This window comes from Elgaria multicarinata, chromosome 3, assembly GCF_023053635.1.
Source record: "Elgaria multicarinata webbii isolate HBS135686 ecotype San Diego chromosome 3, rElgMul1.1.pri, whole genome shotgun sequence".
Lineage (NCBI taxonomy): Eukaryota > Metazoa > Chordata > Lepidosauria > Squamata > Anguidae > Elgaria > Elgaria multicarinata.
This window is the reverse complement of record NC_086173.1, coordinates 70,653,445-70,665,311: the sequence shown is the minus strand read 5'-3', so window position 1 is coordinate 70,665,311 and position 11,867 is coordinate 70,653,445. Positions and strand designations below refer to the sequence as shown.

Below are 11,867 nucleotides of genomic sequence, written 5' to 3'. Positions count from 1 at the left end.
GCAAGGATGACAGCCAATATATGGTTTGGATGCAATGTCTGAACTGGGTCTAGAGCACTACATTTGAGGAAAGAAAATGCCAGTTTTAAAATACATATAAAGCTCAATCTAACAAATCAAGACCGTAACAAGGTATTTAGAAATCCAACTCAACTTGGTATTGCAGATTAAATTGTTCTGAAACTTAACAGAGCAAGCTAGTAAAATGAATGGAACATTGGTTTTCCTTCTCTGTATGACACCCTTACTTAGCAATTCTGTCACTTATATAACTTGAGCATGATAGAATAATTTGAGACCTTGTTTTTCCTAGCTTGATTCAGAATTTCTGACGCTGCCAGATTTAGGATTTTAGTCACATTTTATAGCTTCATTTCCCTGACAAACTGCTTTATAGCAACTCTGTATCGATCATACGAAAATGCATCCATCCTTCACATTTCACAAAGGTGCTCCTCTTAAATAATCAAAGCTAGCAGTCAGCATAAATGTTGGAACAGAAAAATGTCTTAAAATATTGAGAAACACTATTATAAATAACCTAAACCATATTTTTCCAGTGATAATTCAACATTTTATTATAAAAAGGGTAATTCTGGCAAGCACACCATGATCATCAGAGTCACTTTTAATAACAGCATTCTTAAAAACAAAAGTTTTGCACAATGAATAACTGCATTGGGGGAAAAATGACTTATTCTGAAAATGGCTCTACTACGATTTTACTAAGCAGAACAAAAAAAGTAATGACTTGAATCCTAGGATAACTTAAAGATGTTCATGGAAGGAAGGTTTCCATCCCCTTTTTGGAAACACATATACCCTCGAAATGTCTCTGGGAGACACTCCTGAACAATGTATTATGGGCACAGGAGTTCCTGGGACAGGAGAGAATCACCCCAAATTGGATTAACCTTCTCCAATTTCGGACAATTCTCCTCTCCTTCAGCAATCCCCTCCTCCTCTCCTCCTCAGTGTTCAGGAAGGCTTCTCCCCCCTCTAGAGGCTTTTCAAGGGGCAAGAGGAAAACTTTCCTTCCCTGAACTTACTTATATTAACATCTTAGGATCCAAGCAGATGTGTTTTCCTGCCTAGAGGGTTACATTCTAAAGGATGTAACTCATGAAGATACAAAAAGAGAGATCATTGCTTCAGTCAGAACCTTTTATAACCCAGCAACATTGAAATCAATGAGCTTAGGCACGCATAATGCTACACAGTACCAATACCTGAAAATATAGCTGTTTGAATTCTGCTAGAACAAAAAACATTAAGGCAGGTCCTCTCTCTCTCTCCCCCCCCCCCAATTGAGGTTGCTCCTAACTGCACATTTTTGGAGGCTGTTAGCATAGAGACTCTCCATGTCAAATCCATGTGTTAAGTGCCAACATTTTAGCACCTGGATTGGATCCAGAATTTTATTTCAGTGGCAGGAGCATCCCTGAGCAGGGTTCCACTCAGGATGCTCCCATAAGTGGAAAGGGGATGAGATAATTATTGCCCCCTCCCTCTGCATCTCCCAGTGCCACCCCCTACTTTCTGGAGCAGATTTCTGGTAACTAGAGTTTGAGCTTTATCATACCAGCTTTATACTGTGCAATCACTGCGAATTGCGTGCAAAGGACTCTGAAGTTTTCCAGTTAATAATATGCTTTGACTGTGAAGTACTCCCATGCATCCTGCTTTAATTGTGCTATAAAGCCAAAAGACCCGACCTATTTTGCTACTACTTTTGGAGCGAATCATTTCTTGTTTTCCGAGCAGCCAAAGGGGGCGCAGGAGCAAGATTTGATACTTTTAAGCTTCAAATTAAACAAATGCTTACATCTGCGTAAGTTTTAAAGCTAAAGACATCAAAATTGGCTCAGTAATAGATATTAAGGAGAGCTTTAAGCGTACCAAATTTGAATCGGATTGGGTCATCCATTGATTTTTAATGTGGTTTTTTTTACATTTCCCCCCTTAAACCCTTTTCCTGGTATGCAAAGGATCTTAGGAGTGCTGCCCCCCAGGGTGTGATTTAGCTGGCAGCAACAACAACAACAATGACATCTTTGAGGTCAGAGCTACATTTTAAATGATTTGAAAATTATATTAATTACAAGCACCAAAAGATTCAAATCACCTGAAGCCATGAGACTCAGATGCACCTCTAGTTTTCCCATCGTTGAATTACAACAGTCTAAAGATGGACTACAGGTGCCAAGTTCAGATGTATTATCATCACATCTCTATTTACAATGGAGCATATTTTTCTAGCCATCAGCCCCGCAGCCTCCTTCACTAAAACATTTTTATTTATTTTATTATTGCATTTATATCCTGCCTTTTTTCCCCTCTAAGAAACCCAAGGCGGCATAAATAATCCTCCTCCTCCTCTCCATTTTATCCTCACAACAACAACCCTGTGAGGTGGGTTGGTCTGAGAGTCTGTGACTGGCCCAAAGTCACCCAGTGAGTTTCCATGGCCGAGTGGGGACTAGAACCCTGATCTCCTGAATCCCAATCTGACACTTTAGCCACTGCGCCACAGTTAACTAGTTACAGGAAGTTCCCTGATTTGTAACTATCTATGCCCAAGATTCCAGATGTTCAGTTGCAGCTGAATATCAATGAACTACCAATTTATATGCTCTATTACCTCCACACCTCCCAACCTCACCCATGTATTTGAACACAAGCATCCTGATCCAGCAGAGACAGCCAATGTGCATACGCAGGTTCCGCACCTGGATTCCCTTGCTGGATCTGGTTCTGGTCCTGTATGCCAAATTGGATTGGGGAGGGGGGCGGTTTGCATAATTCCATTGTCAACACCCAGGAGTATGCAAGAGATGGTACTTCTGAATAAAGTCCATGATCAAAGCTTGCAACAAATGGTTGATGCAATCAGCTTTAAAACTGTCACATTTTTTTCAGGAGAAACAAAGACATAATCCGGTCTCTCTCTCTTTCCTCTGATACATAGTGTGAACACTGGGCATATCAGCCATCTTCTTCATATCTTGCTTGTGAGTTTCGAAAGGCATCTTCTAGCCAAGCTAGAAACAGAATGCTTAACAAGACTGATTTGCTCTCACCCAGCAAGTCAATTCTTATGAATATGGCTGCATGCAGATGTTATTTGGCCGTAAGAGAAAATCAGTATAATGGAAAAGACAGTGCATATATAAAAAATGCACCACTTTTTCTTCAGATAAGGAAAATTTAAGAGCAATTCACACTAGGTTCGCCTTTCAATATTGAGAAGTAGATTAATTATATTTTATGTATAGGTTTAAAAACAATGCTAGCAAAGCAGACAGTACTATGTATGATGACAGTCTACAAAATCTTTGGTATATATTCTAGAAGGTCTTAACAGCAGGACTCTATGCCTACAACATGGTGATAGTTCTCTGTAACACAAGTTGTATACAACAAATATATGATGTGCTGCCAAAAACTATGAAGTACAAATGTAATGAGATACTTAAGTGATAAGGTTTGTAAAATATTGTATAGCACATATTACATATTCTGAAACTACTGTACTTGAAATTATTCTGCTCTACAGAGGAAACTGGATTTTTAGGAAGAAATTGTCCAAACAAAACATTCAGTCTTATATGAATAGTTCCTTAATAAAAGGTTTGTGTACTCCCACAGTACAATAAATGCCTATTTCTCTTACCCACAGTCACAACTCTTGGTAAACAAGCAGGCTCCAATACAGATTACTTTCCTGATGAAATGTACTAATCAAATATAATGTTTTGTATATTTCTAGATTCTTTTACTGGCATAATATCTTTTGCAATAAATGGACATATTTTTTTCTGTCTCAAGACTCGATAATTTGATAACTATGTTTATTGTGAGTGCAGATATGGCAATTACTCAAAGCAAGGAGAATGAATTAAACTGTTATTTTCCTAGCAGTCCTTGTTTCCAACCTATTCTGCAATTTCCCGAAATCTAGTGTCAGTTTTACAAAATCTAATCAAGATCCACTTTCCAGGATGGAAGCTTTACATACCTTCCTTTCTCAGGTGTGCAGTAACTGAAAAACTATAGCAATACAACTCAGCCACCTGTCTACAGATCTCTGTCATGTTTCAATCTGTCTGTCTTTCGCAGCCATTTAAATGACCATCTGGATGGAGATATTTTCATTGCGGCTTGTTTGTAATCAATTCCCTTCATCTTGTGTAAAGTAAATAAAGTAGCAGCTAAAATGGCTATTCCTGTGAGAGAAAAGAACACTAAAGCAAACCATAAATCTTAAAGACTCAGGCCTCATCTACACCATGCAGGATATTGCACTATGAAAGCAGTATATAAAAGGCAGAAGCCACACCAAGCAGGATATAGCAGTATGAAAGCGATTTATAGTATGTTTCAATGGGCCCCAACAGTTGTCAGTGCACTTCAATACTGCTACAAAGCAGTAGTGTGGCTCCTACCTTTTATTTACTGCTTTCATAGCACTTTCATAGTGCAATATCTTGCCTGGTGTAGGTGAGGCCTCAGGCTGCCTTCCCAAGGCATGTCGACACCAGCCCTATATCCCGGGGTAGTCCCTGGATCATCCCTGTGCATCCAAATGACACACAGGGCATCCCAGGGCCCACCCAGGACTGGGAACTTTCCCTGGGTTACAGGGAACCACGGAAAACCTGACTTTTCCACAGTTCTGCGACCATCCTGCAGAGTGCGGGATGTGTGGCCGCTGCTCCCAGGTCACCCCATCCTCCCCGCGAGTAGTGGGGCACTTGAAATGGGCACGAAGTTCCACGAGGGCAGTCCGTGCCCATCGAAGGTGGGGAGAGGAGTCAGGTTTGTTTGTTTGTTTAAAAAAATCACTTTTCTGGAGGACCACAACTGCGCTCTTCTTCCTTGTTTTTTGTTTTTTTTAAATGGTGGCTGCAACGTTCTTCCAGGATGTCGTGCTGCTGTCAAGATGCCCAGGGAGGATCACAGAAGCCAATTACATAGGGTGACCATATGAAAAGGAGGACAGGGCTCCTGTATCTTTAACCATTGTATTGAAAAGGAAATTTCAGCAGGTGTCATTTGTATATATATATGGAGAACCTGATGTAATTCCGGCTTCATCACAACAGTTAAAGGTGCAGGAGCTATACTAGAGTGACCAGATTTAAAAGAGGGCAGGGCACCTACAGCTTTAACAGTTGTGATGAAGAGGAAATTTCATCAGGTTCCCCATATATACAAATGACACCTGCTGAAATTCCCTTTTCAATACAACTGTTAAAGATACAGGAGCCCAGTCCTCCTTTTCATATGGTCACCCTAAATTACAACACTTCTCTTAAAGTCACAGTGCTTTAAAACCTTGTTTTCCCCCTAACTTTGCAAGGAAGAACACACTCACACACTACTCTGCTATGCACATAATATCTCATCAGCGTCCAACAGCAACTTCTTTCAAGTAGTCAGTTATCGCTGGCTTGGTCATATAAAAGCTACCCAGTCAGTTATGGCTGGCTTGATCATATAAAATAATATTTTTTACTATATAATTATTTTTAAAAATTCAGATTCAGCTGTCATTGCCAAAAACATCAAAGCAAGTGTTCAAAACTAATTATATCACAACAACAAAATAAAAATACAAAATTGAGATATTGTCAACATTGTGGTCTCAATCTCTGCCAATAATGAGGAGGCATGCTCACCAGAAAGGAGGCATGCTCACAAGAAATTATCCTACAATTCCTATTATTAATATATATACTTTAAAAGTTCCCCCCTGCAATTAATGTGTCTCTTACTCTCCTAACTTCAAGTCTCAGAGAGTTATATTCACAAATTCCTAACTTTGATTAGTTTCTAAAATCTGATAAGCAGCAGGGGTATTTTTTCCCCTTAGATGCTTTGCAAATTGCTGGGTATCTCATAGCATTTCAATGCATAAAATAAGAAGGATCCTACTGCTCAGCAGAGCTTATCTGTCAGCATTTAAGGCACAATTACCATTAGAATAAAGCAACTAAAATTAACCCAATAGGGTTCCTTATTAATTTCCTTGCTTATCAAATCCGGTGAGTTTCATTATAATAGTCTCCATATCAAAACAACCTATTTTTGAAAGTCACACACAACTTGCAGATTTCTTTTCCTGAGTTTTTCCCATGCAGGTCAGCACCAGATTTAGGGCAGGTGACCCAGGCAACTGGCTTTTGCTGTGTACTCAGGGTTCATCTGTCAGAAGGTAACAACTCAGTTACTGATGCAATAGCTGAAACAAACAGTACAAAAAGCTCATCTTCACTTGTAAAGCTGACAACTCTGACCTGCATAGCAAGTATTGCATTAATGTAATAACAACAACAACAACAACAACAACAACAACAACAACAACAACAACGTCGTCTACAACAGTCACAGGAAAAGCCTATATATGGATTCTCCAATGTGATGCCCAGAGGCACCAATGTACCCATGGACAGCTCTCATGGCACCATGTCAGGCTTCCTGCCACTAGTGATTTTCATGTTATTTCTTACGATTTTGGTATTCTTCAAAGGACAGGACTGCCCTCCAGGCAGTCTTTATTTGGTTTCAAAAGAGTGCTTTTGTGTTTTGGAACTCAATCCCCCACCTCTGCCTTGTCCTTATGTTCTTGGGCAAGTAACTTTTCTTTTAGTATTACGAGTTTGCCTTCTTGGAAAGGGGCATTTGTGACCATTCACACCCATCATGGCAGCCATTTTGTGAATAGCCATCCTCAAATAGCAGCCATTTTCTGAGTGCCCATGACACTCTCAAAAATCCAAACATCCTCAGGGATTGCACACACATCCCGAGCCATATCATCAATATTCATTCAACAAATAGCATACGTGTGAGTGATTATGGAGGTTTAGATGCCCCCCCTTACAATTCAAAAAACACATAAAAGAGTCATGGACTAGCCACAACCAACACTGGTGATGTGTCTGGCAGCCACACATCCTCACCATCTGGCACATTGGAGAAGGCATTTTATCTACATACCAATGTACACACAGAGATCCCGATTGGCACAGGATCCTCCTTCATGTGGAGCTCTTCACACTTACACTGGTACACACATAGAATCCCTTCTCATGTGCACTGAACACAACATGGGGGCATAGCTAGCCAGCATGGATCTGTGAATGTGTGGCAGGAGTCATCTGAACTCCCCCTCCAATACATACACATACACGCACACTATGCATGCATATTTAGCATTTTCTTTGACAGGGATAAATCATGCATACAAGTCATAAAACAGACCTGCTAAAAAAGGGTATTAAAAATTTGAACAAACTAGTGGGGGTAGGCAAAGATGCTATTCTGTTAGATGGAAAGCCCTATGTGGCAGTCAGATATGCATATTATTCTAACAATTATGAAAACTGTATTATTGGACAACAACAACCCCCCAAAGGCAAATAACCCTAAAACAGGTACCAACCCAAAGTTTCATTTCTAGTGAACAGTCTAACATTAAAAGAGAGAAACTGTGTGCATGCACGCATGCATGCTTGAACAAGGATAAGCAGCATTCATGGGAAGCTGAGAAAACTGGAAGTGTTGTTTAAAAGGTTATCCAATGCCACTTTGATTATGCATGGCACCCTTCCTGGCACGGAGGAAGTGCCATGTGGCTCTGACAACTTAAGACTGCAAATGAGCAGCAGCAGGTCTAAGCCAGGAATATCTGACCTAGAAAAGCAGGCTGCCTGGGCAATGTTATCTGTAACACAGCCACTGCAAGAAGCAGCCATATACAAGCATTAGATATGAAGGCATAGTCACCTCCAGTCCAAAGTAGGTAAGGCCTGCAAGAAGAAATCTACAAAAGAGCAGCTGTGATCATTAGTCAGGGAGATGTGATAGCAGAGACAACTGCTGCTTTGACTAGACTGCAGCAAACCAATGTCAGAGTTCTCCTGCCCAGAGAGACCCGCCCGGTCCCCAAATCACCATCTTGTCTTGAGACCAGGGGTGCTGTCTATATGAGGGGAAATCCCTGCGGTGGCTGCGGATCTGAGCTGCGTCACTTACATGATGACGACGATGACGCGAGGCTTTCCCATGAACCTGCTCATTGAAAAAGTCTGGGACTAACCCCGACTTTTTCAATGGGAGTGACGTCAGTAGGGCTTTTCCGCTGTGTGACGTCACTTCAGGGGTGGTACCTGGTAGAAAGCGACTGGCAATTGGATGGCTGTCGGAAACCCCATGTTCTGTCCTTGGTGTCGGGATTACCCGACGCCACCCCGGGAGATGAAAACCTCAGGGTCTTGGAGGGAGGCACTGCCAACACGGTGCCATGAAGACACCCCCTAGCTCTAGTTTTATTAGTTAGCAAAGGCAAAACTGGAGGAATAGGCCTTGTTTTATTATTTATTAATATTAGCATTATTTTAGTATCTTCTACCTCACTTTTGTTTCTAAATATAAACTCAGGCCGCCTTACATCATAAAAGCAATAAATTATTGCTTAATATACAAAAACATCCAAAACAAATTCTAAAGCCATTGGATCTAGCAGTTATGAAATGTAAGATTCCCCCGCAAATCCTCATAGCATCCTTCTGTAACAGCAAGGCATCAATCTCTAAGATCAGAGATTCCAAGTACACTAATTTGCAGTCCATCCCAACAATCATGGGTTGTTTAAATTGGTGTCGTGTAACAGCTAAGAGACTGAAGTAAAAAATCTGCAAGTCCCCAGAGCTTCGGGTATCTGCCATGAACTAATTTGGTGGCCTTAAACATGCCACTTCTTCCCAGCCTTAGTTTCCTATCTGCAAAATGAACACTCAAAAGTGCTATGCAAGTATTATTATTTAAAACCACCTTGCAAACAAGCCCACAAAATTTATTAGACAAACGTTTTGCTGCTCCGCAAACCTGCCCAGACCAAAGACCTAGATAAAGAGAAAGGCGTGAAAAGGGGTGGGGCAACCAAATTATATTCCAGTTAAATAAAGTTGGAACCATGCCTGGTCACCTGGGAGGCAATTCTTATTTTTCACAGGTGAACAGAAAAGTGGCAGTTTAGAAGCCTGGTTTAAGACTTGGCAGCCATTTGGATAATTTCTCATTGTCATCTGTTGTGAAGTTCTATACCCTGGCCACAAAGTGCTTCCTCCCACATGCCAGTCTAGATAACACATTGTTCTTTTAAGGTCTGCTTTTTATAGAAGGATCCTTGCTTGTTTCACATCTCAGTTGAGACAGCTTTCAGAGGTGTTTGCTGAAATTTATGATACCAGCATTGTGCATAATTCTTTGAAGTGGGAGATGTTGGTTGCTTTCGCTTTGCTTTTTTTTATGGGAGGAAAAATGACATACTAAAGTGTTGGTGTTGTCCTTCACAAGATTTGATCACCTTGCCGGAAAAAGCTTTAAACGTGTGAGGACATTAAGTCAATTTAATAATCCAATGAAAGAAAACAAAGATGAGATTTGACAGTTTCCATTCAATGAACCTTTTCACAGAAATGTTCACAGATGATGTTAATAATACATGTTATGCACTGCTTGAAATCTAACACACAATGAAAAGTGGGTATTAACTCAGTTGGAATCAAGCTGACATCATTATGATGCCACAAGACAAAAGCAATCGTCTGGTAGCCATGGACACAATAGACAGTCAGAAATAAACACATGGGGTATGTAAATAACATTGTATTGAGAACAAATTTGAACGCAAACAGTTCTTAAGTGTGAAGAATAATGAACAGGGATCAACACTCTGTTTGCAGTACAGCAGTTCTGGAGTGTTTACATTTGCAATCAAACTGGCAGCTGAGACCAGACTCTCCTTTAAATTGCCAAACCAATCATTTTCTTTGCATGGAGTTTTGGACAGCACACTACCCACCCTCAGTAACATCAAGTGATACTGCATGGCAGAAAGGGGGATCAATCATTTTTGTTTCAATGTGTACTCTAGTCCTTTGTTTTGCAAAGTATCGTAAACTCTGGCTACTGAACCGCCGAGCTTCAGCTACTCGGGGGTATAAAAATGTAATAAATAAATAAATACTGAAAATTATTCCATCTTCAACCATTTTGCTATTTCGTGCCTTCCTAAAAATGCTTCCATGTCAACATTTGATGTTTTATCCAAGTGCCTTCTGGCTCACCAAATACATTAAGCTGTCAGGATTGATTTCTGCTTTCTCACAGGTAAAGGGAGGAAGAACAAGTATCTACTCAGATGAAGGTAGGGAAGTTACTGTAGTTGCCCAAGGGCTTCCTTATGAGGTATTTAACAAGACAAGGATCTGTTTGGACTCCTTCTGTTTAACAAGTCCATAATAAACCCAAGGGCAGCAGAGGAATCAGCATTTTGGGGAGCAGGCTTTCAATACTGGTTCTTGTCCACACAATTTTATTAACTTCTGAAATAGATGTGGTCACCCAAACATCTGAGTAACTAGCTAATGGAGGCAGCAGGTGCTCTTGGGATGCATTTCTTTATTTGGATTTGTTTAATCACATAAATATTATGCTATTCTTTTTCAAAAGAAAAAGCAGTCAACATAAAAAAAAAACCCCATAATCAACTAGTGATCTCAGTAGGCCAAGTATTCACTGTCTCCTCCTTTCATTTTGCCAACTACAGAGAGGCCAGCCTTGGTGGCAAAAAGCCAAGTGGGAGGCAGTCTCAGCAAGCCAATGGAATGGGGCTTTCTATTTCTCTCTCTCTCTCATCTTCTATCAGTGGCAGGGCGATTGGCTGCTGATGTGCTCTCATCTGGGAGTTAAAGCTTTTCAATACCAGGATGGGTTCCTGCCTGTGAGCTTTACACAGTATCCCGCCCGTGCCCTAGCACTTTACAAAACGAATTACTCACAATTAAGGCATCATCTCTATTCATACTAATGACAGTCCTGTTTATAGTGCGAAGCAAGTGGATCATTATTTCCTGTATGTGTTGATACGTTGACACCTGTAAAACAAATACAATTATTTTCAAGATAATGAATAAATCCATAAAGAAAATGCATAGGCAGACTTATCATATAAGCATAGTACCTGTTAACATGGAAGAGAACTAATCATCTAATCACTACTAGGTCAACTGGCTATGCAAATTGGCTCTTAAAGTAGATTAACAAAATCTCTCCAAAGATATGATATTTATTCTTGCCAGGTTGAATGGAAGAAAGACTCAGCCTAGCTATTTTCCTGACATACTTTTTTGTAGGTCAGTGGACATTCTTCTATATTGAGTATTTGGATTTTTTTATGAGTGGAACATTCAAACATTTAACCCCCTGCCCCCATCCACACCTCTACCCCTGAGCACCCTGTGGTACTGTCCATTTCATTCTTGAAGCAATAATATCACAAGAATCATCATTGTGTAAGTCTAATGACTACTCAGTATTAATTATACCATTTGAAGCCTTATAGAACTCTTAAGTATATAATATAAAAACTAAAACTCCTTCATTTTAAGTTGCAATATATTTCAGATGTATTTATTTATTGCATTTATATTCCTTTTTTTTCTTCAAGGAACCCAAGGTGGCATACATAACCCTCCTCCTCTCTATTTTTATCTTCACAACAACAATCCTATGAGGTAGGTTGGACTGAGAGTCCATGACTAGCCCAAAGTCACTTCTATGGCCAGATGGGGAGTAGAACCCAGAACTCCCAAGTCCCAGTCCAACACTCTAACCACTACACCGTACTGGCTCTCAAATTATATGATGAATCATTGATTTCTCTCTATCATCTGATAGTGATTTCTGTAGAATTACTAGAGGCTGGCCAGATTTTTGTCCTCCTCAGACAGTGCAAGGCTGAAAGCTTTCCATTGCATTTCCTTATATTTATTCTAATGTCACCTTTTGTTTCAGGT

The 11,867-nt window shown here is 40.2% G+C and overlaps 1 protein-coding gene across 1 annotated transcript in view; it reads right to left on the bottom strand.

Annotated features, from left to right (window-relative positions):
- DOCK2 (dedicator of cytokinesis 2) overlaps positions 1-11,867 on the bottom strand; it is a 317,141-nt gene that overhangs the window by 197,837 nt on the left and 107,437 nt on the right. The window contains exon 27 of the mRNA XM_063120569.1: positions 10,851-10,946. Coding sequence (XP_062976639.1) covers positions 10,851-10,946 — 96 coding nt within the window. The remainder of the gene's footprint in view (positions 1-10,850; positions 10,947-11,867) is intronic.